At 31.8% G+C, this 20,893-nt stretch overlaps 1 protein-coding gene across 2 annotated transcripts in view; it reads left to right on the plus strand.

The window, feature by feature from the left end:
• Positions 1-20,893, plus strand: part of LOC125055363 (cadherin-86C) — a 75,678-nt gene that overhangs the window by 41,340 nt on the left and 13,445 nt on the right. For both annotated transcript variants that reach the window (XM_047657794.1, XM_047657795.1), the window contains exons 2-6: positions 14,572-14,765; positions 15,651-15,895; positions 17,611-17,694; positions 19,940-20,065; positions 20,567-20,831. In XM_047657794.1, coding sequence (XP_047513750.1) covers positions 14,573-14,765; positions 15,651-15,895; positions 17,611-17,694; positions 19,940-20,065; positions 20,567-20,831 — 913 coding nt within the window. In that variant the 5' untranslated portion in view covers position 14,572. The remainder of the gene's footprint in view (positions 1-14,571; positions 14,766-15,650; positions 15,896-17,610; positions 17,695-19,939; positions 20,066-20,566; positions 20,832-20,893) is intronic.

A 20,893-nucleotide genomic window follows, 5' to 3' on the forward strand; every position in this document is an offset into this window, starting at 1 on the left:
AACGAAGCAAACATGATCCCTCTTGAAATGAACATAAAATTACACGGTTGATGTCTATCCAGGTATATTAAATATAATATTGTTGTAGCATAACAGTACTTCTAGATTGCGTGTTGTTTTCTGATTGCTCTAAGGTCAGCAGTGTCTTTCGTGCTACCGATTGCTGACCTCTGCCTTAGATCACATTCCTTACAAGACCCGTGATCCGTCCCATTAAACTAAACTATGTTTACGATAATTCCATTTTTAAATAAATTACATTGGTTTTTCAACTTTGAAAATTCATCTAAAATCGCTTAAATTATTTTAAATTAAGAATTTTCTTAGCTTGGTAATTACTTACTTGTTCGTAAATATGGGAAACAACTTGTTCCCCTGTACGGATTAGGCCACTAAAGTCATCGGGTCAAATCGGGTCCTTACATATCATGCGACGCACGTATACTCGTACATATTAAAATGATTGAAGTTCTTAAAATTCTCTTTATGAAATTCTCAGTACAGTTTTATTATATTCATAGATCCATACTGTCAGAACATAATATTTAATGTTGCATGCCCATGTTTACATACAGCGTTATGCGCCGGAGTTTAAAGCGGCTTATATTGACGCCTTCAGAGCGTAATAACTTATCTATTTTCATTAGAAATACTATTTGAGAGTTTATGGGAGAACGTTTAGGATTACGGTAATATTTATCGTAAGATGAATTCTGTTCGTTCGATTTATGTGAGAAGTGATTATTTGTAAACGTACGCTGATCTTGGAATAAATATTTGTGCATGAAGGAATAATTACTGTTGTACAGTGTTTATTCTTCACTGACTTTTTAATTTTACTAGTAATGTGTCGCCTTTATAGTTTAGTGGTTTTTACATAGGACCCCTATTAGTCTAGCAGGCACGGGGAAGATCTGTGGTCAAGAAGCTAGGCAGCAGGGGAGTGTTAGTTACTAAAAAGGGACTTTATTTGGTTCAAAACTAGGTCTGGTAGGCTTGGCGTCTCCTGTCAGGCCCGGGCGACAACTACTCCGAGAATATCCTCGTGATATATATGTGCGAGTCGGAGCGCGATGTCTAGCGGTAGGTTAGTTGATACGCATATGGTAATAAAATCGACTGAGGTATTGACTCACACAGAAGGCTGATTGCTGAGCAATATATAGTGCACAAATAAGCTTTATTAAAGTTATACGTATCTTGAAACATATATCGATGTGACTATAGATAGATTGAACAATATTATATAATGTTTTGGATCCGGCAAAACATATAAGTACTAGTAATAGTAATTCTTGCCTACCTTGTGTAATTTAATACTTTTTTTTATTTTCTCACAGTGGTTGCCTGGAAGAGATTGCTCGAAAGCGATAAGGCCGCCAGTTGCTCTTTTTATTTAATTATGTCACTTGTTCTATATTAATGTACATGCAACGAAGTTTTAATAAAAAAATAAAATAAGTACTCTAAATTAAAACGGTCTTTCAAATTATTTGGTCTAAGCTTGGCTATTGTACTGACCACAAATCAAAACTGTTATTCCATAAACGAAATAAACAGGTAGACATACGGTAACTAACTACGAACTAATATTTCCCGGAAAATTACAATAATTGAATAATAATGTACAAAAGCTCGTCAGTACGGAGTTAACTGTTCTTAATCATTTGTTCCACATTCACTGCGCATTGTAAAATCACTCTCATTAATTTATAAAATCATTAAATATTGATTCAACAGCTATATTTATACACAGTATGCACTATAGTATTTTTATTTCCTTTAAATTTAAGTAAATTGTCCGCGTATTCTTTAAATAATACTTAAGGTATTGGAATCTGCAATTTATATTAATTTTGTAATCAATTTGTTCTTGATAGTCTATGTATGAATAATTTGAATATAAATTAATACAATAAAGTCTTTAATATTTTTAAGTGCATTTTGGAGTCGAATTTTTTACATCATTAACTCGACACGAAATATGCAATAATCTTTTATACAAATAATGTTACGAACCCGCTTATACATCTCTTAATGAAATTGTTCAAATATAAACGGATTCGAAAGACATTATCTACCCGTCTCAAATACAAAAACATCACATCATATATTTGTAAATCTATAAACCATTCTCGAATCTACAATAACTTATATACAAAAAGTTCACCAAAATCGGTCCATCCGTTTAGGAAGAGTTTAATTACAGACACGCACAGAACTATATATTGGGTTAATAGGACGTATTCTGTGTCATACAGTCTGTACTCTTTGGAAATGATTGAGACACCATTATGACATTAGATCACGTAGTGAGCGTAAAAAATGGGAGCCGATTGAAGTTTTTACGAAGTGATTCTTCAACGTTTTAACGCTTTTATCGACGGGACATGATAAAATTTTATATAAAAGCCATTACGGTAAAATATAAGAAACATTGTGAGATAAAAATATTGCTAGAACTAGGTAGCCCGGAAACAGTCACGGAAAATGTTTTGTTCCATTTTTTTTTGTATTTCTATTTATTTATAGAATTCTACTAATAAAACGTCTATTACATAAATAAAGTATCCAAATCATATATATATGTATATGTTATGGATAGATAAACAAACTACAACAAAAATAAGGTAATTTTCGTAAATGGACTAATATTTCAAGCAATTACGGTGGTCACAGTAAAAGTATTTTATTAAATTAAATATATTATAGTGAACTTATTATTTAACAAATACCTTTGGCAAGCAAAACAGTGCGAAAAATACACGATATGTTTCGCTAATGCAATGCAATTTTATTTTTATTACCAGGGTGTAAGTTAACCGTTATTATTTTTTTTTTAAACTTTAATATGTCGAGGTATAAAGGGGCACACGTTGCAAAAATATGCATGAACATATCTGTGTCACTTCCCTCTTTAATCGGCGGAAAACCTCGTGACAGGTCGGTTTCATACCGTCTCATTAACGGAAAAGCCTTTCGAGTGAAATGAAGAATTTCCATGTCTTTTATCTTTCGAAAGTTTTACGAGTTTTAATGACGCGGTGCCCTTATAAGTTTCGTGAGTTCAAAACGATGTTCCTTTTTTAAAACTTGACAGATCGATAGTCATTAGTAATAATGATTTATGTTAACAATGCGTTCTAAATTCAAAATAAATCTTGTTGAATAAAAAGGTTTTAGTTTTTAATTAATATCGATTTTAGTAAGAAGTCTAACATTTTTGCATAATTAGAATTTCATTTATGAACTAGGTACGGAAGGGATTTTTAATCTCTTGCAAAACTTTCAAGCTAACTAGGTCGATTCGTTCGTGTACAATAAATTGAGCTAATCAAGGGGAAACATACCACACGTTACGTAGTACTAAGAGTTAGGACGTGACTAGAGAAAGTGGTTCATATGCACATTTATAAATGATCGCTTGTCTGCTATAACAATAATGTAACAACGAAAAATGAGAGCAATCGATAAATTCGGATTAACGCGTTCGAAATTTAAAAATGTTAATCATCTGTAGTTATATCTAACCTACAATAGTCTGTTGTAATCTGTAGAATAATTAAAAATAACATTGCACTATCTATGGTCAACGTTAATAAATTCTGTTTTCTTATTACAATTTTGTAAAATAATTGCATTTCTTTGCAGTAACGTGTGACGCCTAATATTTTGCTTGATAGATTTAAAAAAAAAAGTGAACTTATATAATTTTAACTCTTTCCTAACACATTAATAAGCTATAAATTTACTTTGTAAATTCCGTAGCTTTGAGGCACTGTCATTTAATAATGTATTACCTAAAGTATAAATTATCGAACTAAAGAACAAGTCACGATAATTATAATGTTCCAATCAACATCTTGGTGTCAAAGCTCTCAACGTAAATACTAAATCGATTACAAAACGATTTTAATCGAATTTGATTTATTCGGAGCACTATCAGTTCGTTAGCGATTTCATAACCATATAAAAAGTCTTAATTGAAGATCAGTTACGATAATATCAATTAATATTTAATAGTCAAAATTTGTAATTGAATTGCAATATATATTTTTATTTATCTTTTTGATTCGTTGATCATTTGGTTTTTATTAGTACCAGCTTTTGACTTGAGCTTCTTTTGTGTAATTTGTAAAAAAAATTGCGACCTCTTTTGGAATAATCATTATAAAACATTTTGGTTAAGTTATAAAAATATAATAAATTAAAAATTTTAACCTTCTATACCATAGTATGAAATCATATTATGTATTAATGACTTCTGTTTGGTAGTTTTTATACGGAGAGAGAGAGACGGCCAGAGAATTAGATTTTATTATATGTAAGAATAGTCAAAACAAATGAAGAACGTTATAATTGACTGTATGTACTGTTTATACGAAGTTTAAATAGTCTGATTTAAGTTTGTGACAAAACCTCGGTACAAAAATGGAACAGTACCCTTTTTGACATAACTAATTCATTTAATCCATCACTCTTGGCCGGCCCCTCATTTACATAATTCTAATTTACTTTTATTTAGTCCAACCACCGTTCCTAATTCCACGAAATACGAAATCTAATAAGCTGAATACGATACGGTTATGTGTCCATTTCGGCCCAACAGAAAATAATAAAGTATTATTTATATCCTGTTTTATTATTTGAAGGATTTATAATATTAAAATGATGTAATCTTTGTTATAGGTTTACCATCAAACTACTAAAAAGTTTGTTGAACATAGCTATTATACTGAAAAGGACTGAACTTTTCAATATAAATTGATGAAGTCGATAAATAGTTTATATATCTGATAGTACCTATGTTGTTTTAATTTTATTAAAATTTTACTCGTAAATTTTATGTTATATGTTGCTGTCAGCATCGCATTTGAAGTCATACAAAATTATTTAGATTCACTTCAAAACAAAATACAGCGCAATCGGTGGTAGCTACTAGGAGATTCGGATTTACAATCATAATTAATTAGCTGCGCTGACTTCAATAGCCACAGATAAACGAACCATAGAACATCGATCCACAGACAAGCATTATGAACAATATACTCTGTGGTACATTAGAATAATTGCATAAAGACTTTTACACTAGTTCTTAATATTTTGCGAGAGCAATCTATTTCCTTTGTTTATAAAATATAAATGCGGTATTGATATTATTTCAATAGCTATTATTCAGTAATTGTTCTGTTTGTTGAACAAATGGTTTTGTTACACAATGTTTTGTGTATTTGACATTATTTATGTTAAACTAGCGGATATTGTACGATAGTATTATCTTAACTCTACACAGATAATGTTACAATATATCTGGTATTATATATTTAGGAACATTCAATAAAGTTCTACTATAGCCAAACGATATAATGCAAATATAATATGCAGACGGCCCCATTGCAATTAATTCTAATAGTCGATTATTTTCCTAATTACATATGTAAAGAACGATGCAACGCAGATCAAAAATTTAATGCTCAATTAGTAAACGATTTATTTGAGGAAACATTACAATATAAATTATTTGTTTCATGTTCTTCACGTCAACACTACATCGACCAATATTTAAGCCTTGACTTGTTTAAGCTATCATGGAATATGGTTAAAATGAGAATATTATTTTATTAAGAACTTTTGTTTGCTATAGGATTACGAAATAAATAAATACCTTTTTCCAATTGATCTATGATGAACGTAATTTGATCTTTAGTAAATGGCTTAAGTAGCCGTTTACATTTAATAAACAGCTCTCAATTCAGCTTTTCAAAGTTCAATACATCGGTCACCGCCAAGCTATATAGCCTAGGTTTCAAAAAACATACATTCAAGATGCGTGACCCCTGAGGTTATCTCATTATCATTTTATCTTCACATCAAATATAAATATAAACTAAATAGGTATTAAGGTCAGCTAAGGTTACTTCGCGTGATCTCAGCTATAAAGTTAACTTTTTGTTGAGATTTACTACACCACGATACCTCCATATAGGGGTCAAATATACCATGTTAATAAACCTTAATAAGTCTTGAGATCGCTTCGATTAGCCGCTACTCTATTTTATACCAATCTCACTTTATCTCCGATAATGAAGTTAGGTTAATCTCGTAATTACTATCTTTGGAAATTAATAGCAGACTCGGGGTAACAACTGAGAAATTGTTAGTTTCAAATTGCTTTTATAATGGTTCAACATTATTTATTTATGCCTAAGTACTTGTATAATAGAATGTTAACGGTTTAGTGAAATATAGTAGTGACTACGTTACTTCACGACTTAACAGTCTTAAGCGCAAGTAAGAATATTTATTTATGATTCCTGAAATAAATTAAAACAATAACTCATCTGGTTTAGATATGTTGAGCACTATTATATTATTGATTAAGGTAACTATTTGATCAATTCTTTACTTATAATTGTTTCACTGGGGTTGATTCCCTCTGCGTTATTCAGTAACCACTAAGCCATAGAAGCATAAAAAATATATCGCCTGGCTCGAATAACTGGCCAAAAAAATATAAGATTTTCAAGCAATGTAGTTGTAAGCAGACGGTTAAAAAGTTCTTTGTACGCGTGCTAGAATCAATAAAACATAGTATTGACCAATAGCTATTTTTACTCATGTGTGGTTGAACTGGCCTCCTTTGACCGGCGACAATAAACGCAGTAGGTATTCCTTTCCGCTCCAATTCATATCTGATTTACGATTCCAACAATATAGAAACTAGTATACGACCTACACGATAGCTTAATAGATATTATTATAATTTATTCTTTCTGTTTAACGCCGACAGAACATCCTACATTTTAGCAATAAAATCGTATTTGACAAGCGTGATTACCATAGACTATACTTTATCTATAGCTGGCCAGTTATATTCCAATTTTGAATTATAACGTTTCCTATGATAGCCGTTTGGCGCGTATTTTGACATTTAAAATGTAGACCAACTTATAACGTACGAAATACAATATAAGCGCTTAACAGAAAAAATAGTGGTAAGTTTACTTACCACTATTCCTTATAAATTTTATCGACAGCTTTTACCAATTTCACATCAGTTTATACAATATATTACACACAGTTATGGTATACATCTTCAACCAAATTAAAAAAGGTTATTAAATTCAAACCCTGTCCAATCTCAGTGGACCGTGAAATCATAAAAAGTTCATGGAATTCTGAATGTCAATTATCCTAAGCCGGGTTGGTAATCTAACCGCCATGATAAGGGTAAGATATTATAGTAATCTTCTAATGTTTTAATAAGATTTGGATATAAAAGGTTTTAATGGAAATTGGATCAGTGATGGACATGATAATGAGGAGATGTATTAAATGGAATTTAAATATAAAAGCTGTCTGTCCGTACTGTTAAACATAAAACATATTTGTAACCTATAAACAAAGAGAATCGTGGTACAATAGTACAGTCGGAACTGTGCTCGCATTCACCTCATTACCGGCGTGAACTCATCGATATAAACTGTCCATTTCACCAGTTCAAAGGTTATCGGGAGTCCAGTCTATCCTAACATTACTCTCACAATACCACATAGTAACACTAAGCGTTATGGTAATGGGACGCCGTGACCAAAACGGACAGTTTATGTGCTGAAGTTAGGGTCAAAACGACATCGTGCTTTGGCTATTTTTGCAGTCATGTTAGCTCCAGGCTACTGCATTTGAAGAAAGGTTGGATAAATGGTATCCGCCATAAACATTTATTCGTGTCATCATACTTTGATGTTGATACACCAAATAGGTAACTTAACCTTTCCCTACGGCGTTAGCAGCGAACCGCGTCTGTCATTTGTTTTTATAATCTCACATTGCATACAATAGATATACTATAAAAACTAGGATATATGTATAGTTATATTCGCATATAATGCCAATTTATGAATGAATTAAGATTAAAGCCTTACAAACACAAGAATTGATTTGAAAACTTTTCTTATAAAGCTGCCAGAACTATGAATACTCGTGTAGATACAATAGCGGGATGATTAAAGTGCAAGTTCCTTCGGGATGTTAGGATAATAATCCCGTAATTATTCGCTTCGGCTTTCGAATGATCGAAGACCAGTAATTGCTTGCCTCGACTTAAACTAGCTTAATTGGCATCACGTATGCACACATTTTATCGGAATCTCGAGTTTGATTAGAATACAGGTATTTGCATTGTATGGATTTATCTTGCATGTTGTATTGCTAGTTTGATGAAGTATGATATTTTTAAGTGCCGTGAGAAAAAAACCTGTTAATGTTGGATTCTGAAATCAAATGTAAATTTTAATTATATTATCTTTTATTGATACGAAGTAAGACACAAATTTTTGCTAATATTAAATGTATTATACAATAGATCCATTATTTATTTGAATTTAATCTGCTTTTTTTTTCAAAAAAATTGACATGCATGCATAGTCGAAAAGTCGGGCGTAACTTACGCGTTTATAAAAAAAATATATCTTTATATATTTTATGACATGTTGATAATATTTATTGAAACAAAATCATTAGGTAATTTGCTACAAAAAAAAACCTTACTGCTGCTCCACAGCTTCTTACAAATGAAATACCATGTAGCCTTAACTTTATTATGTTCTAGATTGCATCCAATTCAAATATCTTTATAGAAATAGCTGTGAGCTAGGTAAATCAGGTGTTACCGATAGGGGTAATGTAGCGCGCAGCGGTAGTGAACACGCCATAAGATTTAGGGGCTAGCTGTAGTTGGCATTGTCGATATTTTACTAAAGTTTCTGGCGCCTTGATTACAATCGCTGGTTTCCTCTAGCCTAGGAGTATTACTTTTTCACAATCGTTTGAAGATGTCTAATTATAATAACTGGAGTATCTTTTGTATGGGATATAATACTTTTTTTAACCTGACCTAAATCACCAGAGATGCATGAAATTGTAGTAGTCATTTGTCACGTCTACAGATTTGCTATATTCTCAATATAAACGTACTCAAGAATGTTTTGTAACATTTATTTGCAGATAAGGGAAAATACATTTAATGTTTGGCTTTTATATTATGAATATATTCATTACTATACTTGACTAGCAAGCGCAAGCCGGACAAAACATTATATATATTTAAAAAAAAAATCGAAATTCAAAATAGTATACGTGAACTTGATTGAACTCAGCTTATTTTAATCCTTCAATTCATAAATTTTTACCTTACGCCTGCGAATGGCATCGGTAATAAATAACACCAGATCCCTTTATTCGTCATTCGGTCCCATATCATGAATACAGTCAAGATTTACTTTGACAGCCCATAAATATAGAGTTCAGACAAATTCGCGACAGTAGATGCTACAGAGAGCAATCCATATTGTATGGTAAGATACATTTTGTGAATTATTCCGCGTCTCTGCGGCACTATTGTTAGTTTATATCTATGATAAATAGAATAGTGTTAGTAGCGAGGCAGTAATGCGATATTGCAGTCTGAAGGTTGGATAAGATTGATACTTTTGCATCTATGGAGCGGTTATTGTTTTTAAGGTTTTAGCAGCGGACTAGACTACTTTTACCATCTTACATTAGAATTAATGATGGATTTAGGTAAAGCTTTGTTATCATATTATGCCTGTATTTTTTATAATAAAGGTACCGCATAGATGTTGCTTTAAAAATAGCTGCTATTTTTGGAATCACTTTAATATACTATTAACTAGATTCAATACCTTCAAATTAAGAATATGAAAAGAATGCAAGACATTTAAAAAACGAATACGATAATTTAAAAAGTCAATTTTACTATTGTTTTTTATTTTGATAGTGACAAATGAAAAGCAATATTAAATCGTATGTCAGCCAGACTGAGACAAAGTAAGCTTTAAATCTTGAACAAGAGTTTATCTTCAAGTTGCCAACTTCGTACTTATGCCAGTGAACTTGTTACTCTGTAACCAACTATGTAGGCTAAGACATGTATTACTAAGGCTTTTCAAGCAAAAATAACTTTTCATTTGAAGTAGTAAATCCTCACTCAACCTAACGTCTTATGCGGGAAATTATCATTTATGAATCCCAGCTCTCAAATCTTTTATGATCGATTTTCCATGCTTCTAGTAAATTTTACTTCGAACTATGTGTGTTTGTGCTTTTGCTTTGTTCCAATACAACCTAATCTTGTTAAAAAAGTATTACTTATTTACTATCAAACTCGCTCATACTAAGGGTAGCTTTTTCTCATTTACATAAGATAAATGTAGTAATTGTACAATAGTTGTAAATACAAACATAATGGATACTTTCGCGTTTGTTTGTCATGTTACTTTAAATAAAATGTTATTTATAAGCTTACTTGATAAACATCTTATAACACATAAAATAAAAATACTTAAGAAATTATATGCAAAAATACTTGAGAATTACTACGCTCTTTTTGTAGATGTCAATTCAATGTCAGTCTTGTTTATATGCGTGTACTTAAGTTTTTCACCTATTCGCCATTTAAGGTTAAAAGGCAATTAAACTATTTGACACTTACCAACAATAATATTTTTCTTTTTAATTTGTAAAAACATTTACGTAACTCAGTGATTGTAGTTATTTAAATTATATTTTATCATAGATATTTTTGCTTAGAAGAGAATGATACGAGCGCCCTTTGTTCTGATGCAGGAAATCAAGAAATAATACAATATACTAACGTTTACTATTTTATTGTTTTTAATCAAATGTAAATAAATAAATTGTTCTTAATAAAGAATTGTTCTGATTACTAAATTGCTGGTTCTTTATTAAAAAAAAGTACACAATACACCATGTCAGAAGTGAAACTGTTATGACAAACTAATTTTTAAGTCTTGTTCATATTTAAACAAAGGAAGATAATATGTTAGGAATTTAATGAAATATCATTGTCATTAAATTATTAAAAGTGTCGAAAATTAAAACAAATTATAAAATTTAATTTTTTAAATTTATTTCGTCGATAATAAAAACACGTGGCATTTTAATTTACACTTCATTTGAGATTTCATTGAATTATTTTGCATAAAATATAAAATACTAATATTTCATAAATCCTCTTTACGAATTTGTTATTTTAAAAATAGAATTTCTATAAGGTAATTCGCCCTTTTCACTCTCTCTCAATCGGTCTCAATCGCTCTCTCCCTTTTCTTCGACAAAAACGCTGCACATCTTCGTGACGCTAATATTATTATTGTTTATCCTCCGTAAAAAATTTACCCTCATGCGCCTAAAGAAGTTTCACTTCAAAAACACAATAGTGGTATAACAATATACGCAATGGCAGACAATTTGTTAACCAGCTCGTGAACTACATTGACAGGGAAGTAGATAAAACTGTAAGGATGGGATTTACAATCGTGGATATTATTATGCTCGCCGCCTTAACCATAGATCACGTTTCGTTATCTCAGATAACCATAATCTGAGTCCTTTTCTCACATTCCTTTTATGGAATATCGCGAAGTCTGCATTTTTCACATGCCATGTAATGTCATAATCGTGTCTACTTGTTGCTATGCAGCAATTTGGTTTGATACCTTTTTTAAAGTCTCTCAGACTATATATAGGAATGTCATAAATTATGTTCTATACTGTGTCACACTATTTTTTGCCGCCTATGCAATTAGTAAAGGTCACAATATACGCTAAGCCTCCAATATATAAATAAATAAACTTGAACGATGTCGTGATACCAAATCAATTTATCCGTAAAATTAATTTACCGTTTAAATTAATAATAAGATATTAGCGCCAGTGTTGAGAAAGGTCATTTCGTGACATGCGCTTTGACCCTTTTCTCATTCATCAGTGAATACGTTCATTCAGTTCCTACTTGCCTTAATGGTACTTTGCTTTAAGCCTTAAGTAATGAGGCGCTATCTAGATCATGGCTTAAATGAATTTTCGCCTAAGTGTTATTTTTATGTATGCTTTGTCTAAGTTTGTCTATTTTGTACCTTTTCCAAAACACTTATTACTTATTAACGAGAATGTCTGAAGTAAAAATCGTTTCGATTTAGGTGCAGATGAGTATGAAAATAATATTTTAGAGAAATAGATAAAAATCCTAATTAATACCATCTCATGGAGCATTCACCAACAAGCTATCAATTATAATTAAAAATAATGTTATTTAGTAAAACACACTTAGCACTAAAATAATTTAAGTAAGCCAAAGTTTAACTAGAATTCTTAATTATGTATGTATATATCCTAGTTAACATTATAAACAATAATAAGTTTAGTACATAAAATATCCATTAAACAACATTACCGTATGCACGAACTCAACATGAAAATAAAACGATAACAGTGTTGTTTCGCGAAACAATAGACTGTCATTTTCTTAACAATGATTATATTTCGTAAGTCCAATTTCATGGTTTTAATGTAAGTACCATTAAATAGCATCTTTTTGCGTGTAACAATTTTTTTTGCTAATAGTATATATTGATTGTTTATTGAAATTTCCGCTTAAGAACGCTTTTTTTCATAAATAATACCGTTTTGACTATGTTTATACCTTTTTTAGTTATAGTATTATGTTTTTGTTTATAGCTTGGCTTAAGATATATTTATAGTTGCAATTTTATGTTAACCTTAATTTAAGCTAGTTAAGTTAAGAATGACTATTGTCCCGGGCGCTTTAATATAAATATTTATCTTGTACATACTCTTCTATAAAAATTTAAAAAAAAAATGTGTTTTCGATATACCAGTGAATCCTTTTCTAAAAAATGCGCGAAGCTTTTAGCGTTAATCTGTAATTATATGACAGACAAAGAATCTTGGTAAACAAAATATGATTTTCTCGGATTTGTACATAATTCAAGCGTAATGCGTTGCTCGCAATTATTCTGCACGTCAAGTGAGGGCCTGGAATGTGGTTTATGGTGATACGCTTTTTTATAAAACGGACGAAATTGCACTTATTACGCGTTTAATTACAAATGGCAGACTTAACAAGATTTTATCCTCGACAAACATTCATTTAAACATTTTATAATATATTTTTAGAAGACTTTTATACATTACTAGCTGCCCTCGCTAACTTCGTTTCTCCTTAATGCCTGGCCTACCTTTTTAGTACTACCAACATGGAACATTTTGCTATACTACCCCAGAGACTGAATGGTTTTCCGGAATGAAAACTTTTCAAATTTTTATGTGAATTTTCTCTATATAAACCTCAGAGTTAAAGTTATAAGATCTTAACTTAAAAAATAAAAAATAGGAGTTGATCGTAGATTGTAGATGAAAATTAAGGGTTGTATGTTTCATAAAAAAATTGTCTATAAATCAAGAAACAAATTTTTGGGTGGACACCCCTTATTACTTAGGGGTTTGAAAGATAAATAGTAGCCGATTCTCAGACTTATTGAATATGCATAAAAAAATTCATAAGAATCGGACGAGCCGTTTCGCAAAGCAAATAAAGGCGAAGGCTTTTGTTAATGCACTGCGGCTTAAAGCTCTCCTAATAACAATGATTAATTCTATTAAAGTATTATCAATTTTATTTATTAATATATTATTCTATTATAGCAAACCATTAACAGTAAGAATGTTCCAAAATTGAATTCCTGAACTGATTTATTTTTTTGTTAAAGTGTCTCTTACTATGTACAGAAAATTAAACTAATGTTGTTTCTGTCTTGCTTTGACGGATAACTCCGCGGGTGGCGGATGAGCAAAAGACGTTTGAGTCATGTAAAGAAAATGTATTAGTGGAGATTGTTCAAAGTATATGTTTCCTAGAGATTCCATGAGTTTAGAAAGTTACTGAGTAATTATAATTTGCTAGCTAAAAAGTGTCTAGCGAGAAATTTTAGTCTACTGAAGTACACTGCAGACTGTTGTGAACACAGCTCTCTTTACCGATATAATTCTCAAATCCAGTCTAATTCAGCGAATACCTTAATATTTCAACTACTTATTTATAGCATATTTTTATACTTACTACAACTGAATGCGAATGTCAAACATAAAATGCTGCTTGCCTTTAAAACGATAAATTATATTTTTTGAAGAATATAAATTATACTTCTTTAGGCGCGTTATGAAAAATTGATGAGAGTGAAATTTTACGATGCGTGCGCACCGTGACACAAAATTATCAGATGAAGTTGCCCACAGAAGATGCTATGGCATTGGACATAATTTAAAAAAAACATTCGAATAATAATAGAATTTATGTTACACTTAATGTAAGAGAATAATAATAAATATTTATTTATTTAATTTTTCAAATGTAAACTGAACTTTATTGACTATAATGACTCCTTTTCCAGTCTTTGATTATTTAATTGTAATTAATTATTTGCATGCAATCAAAAACAATTTTTTATAATGCCAAAGAAGTATAACTTCTTACGTGCGTACATAAGTACACGCACCCTTTTTTTATACATGTGTATAACTAACTTAAGATTAATGAGTAATTTAACCTAACCTACTAATAAGGATTTTTATTTAAATTATTTGAAAGCAAGCTTACCCTAAAGTATGTCTCTAGCCATATAAGGGAATTAGGGTACACAATATACTAAACTAATATTTTCCTTTCAGGATGACGTTCACGTTGTCGCTGGTGCTGGTGCCGCTGTTATTTGCGGCGGTACACAGTGGAGAGCCCGTCTTCGACCCTAGTACGTTGATGCGGCTCGTGCAGGTGCCGGCTGATGCTGCCGTGGGCTCCGTCATCTATCGCGTGCGTGCTTCCGACCCGGACTTTGATTATCCTCTTCACTTTGAGCTCATAGGTACTGTTTGTATAAAATTTGGATTTACTTTTAAGTCATAACACTACTACTACTTACTGTTATGTATAAACTAGGAAATCAATATGATATGTACCAAATCAAAATTACTGCTACAACCAGCAAACCGGCAAAACAATAATTATATTAGGTTAGTGGAGCTTGTCATCTTTAAAGATCAAAAAATATGGAACAGACTCAAAAATCAGTACATAGTTGATGACTATGATCACCTTCCTACCTAGACCAAACTTCAAACAGAATTGCTAATTTAAACTTTATAATAAACTAGCTGTTCCCTGCCACGCTTCGCTGCGGCAAATTGTGATTGAATGGTTAAGAAATGAGAAACAAAACAAACAAAACATTTCATATAAGTTTAATTTTGCAATACTTGTGGAAAAAAATAATGAAAAAATAAAAAAAACAAAAGAAAAATGATAAAAAAGATAAAAACAATCCTTGATGCTTTAATATTATCATGCTAAAATTTCAGCTCGATCGGTGCAGAACTTTTTGAGTTTTTGAAGCGTACACAAACCAACATAACATTTATATATATATAATATATAGATGAAATCTTTATATATATAATTCTTCTGTGAGTGTGTATGTCACTGAACTTCTCTCAAACGACTGGACCGATTTTGATGAAATTTTTTGTGTGTGTTCAAGGGGATCTGGGAATGGTTTAGATTCACAAATCAGCCCAGCAGGTGGCGCTGCAGTCGGTACTTTCATACTTTAATATCCTAATAGCTTGAAATATCATGCAGGACAACGTCTGTGGGGTCCACTAGTATTCTATAAATCTGTAAAGCCGTACAACGCCATCTCTGATTACACCTTGAAACATTGCTCGAGGTACATTACCCTTTGTGTTTCCAGGTCAAATGGGCCGTCTAGACATCGGCATAGAGAGTCTGCCGTGTACACGATACAATTCAGTGTGCCAGGCCAATGTGATTCTTCTAAGACGACTGGAACCAGGTCGCTACGTAGATTTTCGCCTGTCAGCGCGAAACACTAGGGGCAGAAGTGCAAGAATCGCCTGCTCTATTACCGGAACAAATGCGACCACACCAAGGGACACCATTTTTCCTCATCAGCCTAGTATCATTTTAGTACCTGAGGTTAGTTATGTTACAAACACAAGCATTATTAAGTAGCTACCACTAGTACCTACTTAATACAAATCGAGTTTAAAAAGAAAAAAACAACCTCTTTAGGTCTTGGCCTCAGATTTCTGAATCTGTTTCATGATCATTTTTAAATCAAATAGGCAAGTGATCAGCCTGACACACGCCGTCGACTTTTTGGGTCTAAGACATGTCGGTGTTTTCCTTCACCGTTCGAGAAAATGTTAAATGCGCACATAGAAAGAAAGTCTATTGATGCACAACCGGGGATCGAACCTACGACCTCAGGTATGAGAGTCGCACGCCAATCCAATTTAAACAAGTTTGAAGGATCTTTATAAGAATTTATTCATTCATACACAATTTAAACAATAAATAAAAAATAGGGAATACAATTATTTTTCTCTTATTACACTCCTAGCTTAAAGCACTTTTAAAAAATACTTATCCATATAAATATGGTGTAGTATGTGTCAACAAATGAGACAGCGGCAGATGGGTATAGCATAGTGATTGATGATGATGACATTGCTCCTAACGGATATGAAATATCGGAATTAACTCCTTCACTATTAAAGCTCATCTAGCATGGCACTAGTCGTTTACTTGGATATATAATACTTGTAAACACGGTAATGCGTCTCATTCAAGACTTGAGAAAGAACATTAATCAAGTTATGTCTAAAAATAGACTCAGTTACATTCTACATAGCTTAGTAGGTTAGTCCGTTGATTATTACTCAGTATAGGGCAGATTAATTATATTTTTATATATCTTAAGAACGTTGTATCTGCAAATTATAATAGTAGTCAAAACATTTTAGGGAGATCTTTTTATTAAATAACTTTAGAAAATCTTTATAGCCAATTCTCCTAACGTCTTAAAAATATTTTAAATATATGCATTTTGATTTAAATATTAATTTAATTTTGTTTGTGTATACACATTAATTATGGCAGAAATTAAAGCTTTTACTTTACATTACTTGATACATAATCGTTATTCTTCGATAGGATATACTTTTTTCATCATTACAGCCAAACATTTTTGTCGACAAATACCCTCGGGCAGTATATAAATTGAAAGGAAGATTCTACGCTAGTCTTTTATCAATACAAGAATCCGACAATTGTTTATTTCCGATATGTTATAAAAATACTGGCTACAAAATCCACCCATCTTTAAAAAAATATTTTTGAAATTGACCAATATCTTTATAAGTATATATTAATAGAATTCTCGTGTTACAGTATCTCTCGTGTAACGATACTTCTGGGAAACGGCTTGATCGATGTTAATTTAAAAAATTGTATATATTTGAAGATATGTAGGTCTGAGAATAGATCTTACTCTACTTTCTATCCCTTTACTCTTCTAAGTGATAAGGATGGACGCCATTTTTTATATTTTGGACGAAATATATTTTTTTATGTTTTGGCCTTAAAAATACATTTAAACCTTAATATTCACCCGTCTACCCCCATTTTAATAGCGATATTGGTCCTGTAATAATCTTTCTATGGTTAAGGCGGACGGCGGTTGGTGCGGTCAGTTATTTCCTCTATGAATTAATATAAAATTATGACTAATGTAAAAATACTGATTCCATTGTTTATCATTAAAATTTATACGATATTTGGAACCAGATTCAAAAGAAGTAATATACGAGGCCTTATCGATTAATTCTCAAGTGAAATTTATTCAACAGGATGCAAAACGCGGCACGGACCTTGAGATAGTGATTGCGAGAAAGAATCCTGTGTCATCGAAGCCTTTGGAACTGGAACTTTGGGTGAGTTGAATGTGAAGTTATTTATGAAGGTGAATTATTCATACATAATACTCGTCAAGAAAGATATAATTTGCATGTTACTGAAAACTGATACGAATCTTCGAAAAAGTTTAAAATTGAATAAATCATTATATTACATTATAAGGAAATGTATGAGTTATTAACACCACGGTGTGTAAGTTTATTATGATTTACGTAGCATAAATACTAAGAATATACCTGGCCAGAATTTAAGTAAAGTGGTAATTTATTAAATGGGCAGAGAATCCAGAAGAACTTATAAAAGTTCATTGAGAGGAAAGACTTACAAAAGAGACAAAATACATTAACTATAATATTTAAATCTCTAACGGTTCAATAATTCCGTTTATAATAGAATACTGAGTATCAGCATTGTGATGAAATTTCTTGCCTATTTAATACAATTTAATGATGTCTTAGTAAAACTCGACACGCATTTTGTTGTAACCGCATAATGAAGTTTCACAAATGGGCCTCATTTTCATGCATTTGCCTTCATTTAAGATTTACATGGTATACGTGGGGAAATTAAAATTGAATCAAGCAACTTCTTAGAAGAGTATCATTTACATCGTTTTGATTGTTTGTTTTTAGTCATGCACTGCTGAGTTGCTTTTTATTGATTTCTGACGTGTTCTGTGAACATTAAGCGCTTTTGTTTGGTATAATTATTTTTAACAGTAGATATTTTAAATTACTTTATTAAACAAAATTTTGATTATGGTATTAGAATATGAGGTGTATATTAAATTAATAAAAGGATTTTGTTAAACTGACTAACACATTTACAATATTGTTTTATTATTACCAGGCTCCAGAAGATAAACCACTTCTTATATGGAAATTGTATTCGTTTTTACAACAAACTCCCTAGCGAAATTAGAGAATTATCACTAAACAAATTCAAAGCTCTCGTTGAACGTAAATAAAGCTTTGTATACATTTGACTAATATTGATTTGCTCCATTTCAAACAATTTGTATGACTCAAAACTTATCGATTAAAAAGAGTGGCGGAAACTACGCCCTTGACTTGCGAACTAGTAAATAATGTTAATAGTAATAGTAAATGTTGACGGCTCATTGGTCTAGTGGTACTAAACCCCTGACTGCGAATCCATGGGTCCCGGGTTCGATCCCCGGCTGAGACAAACATCGATGTGATGAGCATTTGGTGTTGTCATTAGGTCTTGGGTGTTTAAATATGTATTTATATGTATATCTATCTATAATATGTATGTATATCTATCCGTTGCCTAGTACCCATAACACAAGCTTCACCAGCTTAGCATGGGACTAGGTCAATTGGTGTGAATTGTCCAATCATAAAAAAAAAAACATAATTTATTTAACCTTTTTTCTGACGTTTATAAGTGTACTTGTTTACCTATATGAATAAAGTTATTAAAAAGTTTATGAATTCAATTCTGGACCTACAATATCCTTTCTATTATTTCTACATAAACGTAACTGTACCAGGGAGATTACGATGTTTTGTCCATGATATTATGAATAGTGATACTTAATAGTGCATCAGTTTCATAAAGCCACTGATAATATCGAAGGGTATTAATGCAATGACGTTGCACAAATTAGTGAGCAATTAATAACAGGCAGCCGTGAAATCCTGCGAGCCGTAGCGAATAACTCGACTTCAGATTGACGCGACGATACGGAAATGATACCCTTTTGACTATTTGCAATCTTAATGCTATTAATCGTGTATGATTTTGAATTAATTCAGAATTAAATTTACAACTTTAATTTAAAACTTTGCCACTACTGTAACATATGGACTGTTTACCATGATCGATGCAAATTGCTTTCATAGCTTTTAGTGATGGGCAAAACCGCAGCACCTAAATAATGGTGCAGGATGGTCCTCAAGGATTACGCGTAGAGACAGAGAGCTAGAAAGTTGGTAGTAACTGACAATAAACGATAGGAATATTGTCAGGACGCAAGGGAAGGCTACTCAACTATTGTATAGATGGTGCAAAGTTATAGTAAATATTTTGTTTTATCACCAATTGCTTAGTTCAGTATGAAGTTATACATATCATCAAGTGGCTCACAGTTACTGTTGTAAATAAAGAGTAATTTATTACACACAAGTTTACTAGAATATAATTCTAAAATATGTTATCTATAGACTACATATATTCTACACACATAGATAACAGTAGGTACTAATAACCCGAAATTTGATGTTTGTTCCTTTTAAGGGTTCACCATTGTTCGCAATCCGTCAGCGCCGTGTCTCCACAGAGAATACCGAGGGAACGATATTCTTAGTCGGCCCTTTGGATTTTGAGGCCCAGTCAATGTACCATTTGACTCTATTAGCTGTGGTAAGAATTTATTCAAGTATAAAATTAAATTTGCTGGCTAATGCACAAACCGTGCCAGAGCCATAAAGGAAAAAAAAAAATTACAAAATATCGGGACGAATTAACGTTGGTGCAGGATATTTATAAATGCGCAATGTATTTACAATACACAGTTAGTAAAATTATTAATCTTGCCTTCTCTTTTTATATACCAAAACTTTGTTATTAAAAATATATATATGGTATTTAAAAAATCAAATGATTTGCACCAATTCTGCTTTCACATGTATGGTAGGTACCTATTAGTCTCGGCACGTATTTGGCGTTACGGAGGAAAGTCTGCGTACAAAAGACCAATTTATTTGGAGGATAAGATTTAAGGATACTTAGTGGTTTTAAAGCTCTAATAGATATTTGTAGGAATATTTTACCTGTCAAGGGAACAGGCTGTTAATTTACCTCACAATATTACCTTGCATTACATAGTAATTTCTACTAATTATTTTTCTACCAATATTACAGGACCCGTACGTGGAACTAGGCAAAGACACGCGAAACATAGCGGGCTTAGAAGTGGTGGTCGTAGTTCAAGATGTCCAAGATATGCCGCCAGTGTTCACGTCGGCACCACCGATCACACACCTGCCAAGACAGGTGACGCCTGGCGATGTTGTTGTTAAGGTCCGAGCTGAAGATGGAGACAAGGGAGCGCCACGGCAGATCAGATACGGCCTCGTGTCAGAGGGCAACCCGTTCACGCCGTTCTTCAATATTAATGAGACATCAGGTAATAAAAAGCAGTGTTAGTCTTGCCACTAAGGGCTTGCTATAGAAATCATATTTTTTCTA

The sequence above is a fragment of the Pieris napi genome, chromosome 13 (genome assembly GCF_905475465.1).
Source record: "Pieris napi chromosome 13, ilPieNapi1.2, whole genome shotgun sequence".
Lineage (NCBI taxonomy): Eukaryota > Metazoa > Arthropoda > Insecta > Lepidoptera > Pieridae > Pieris > Pieris napi.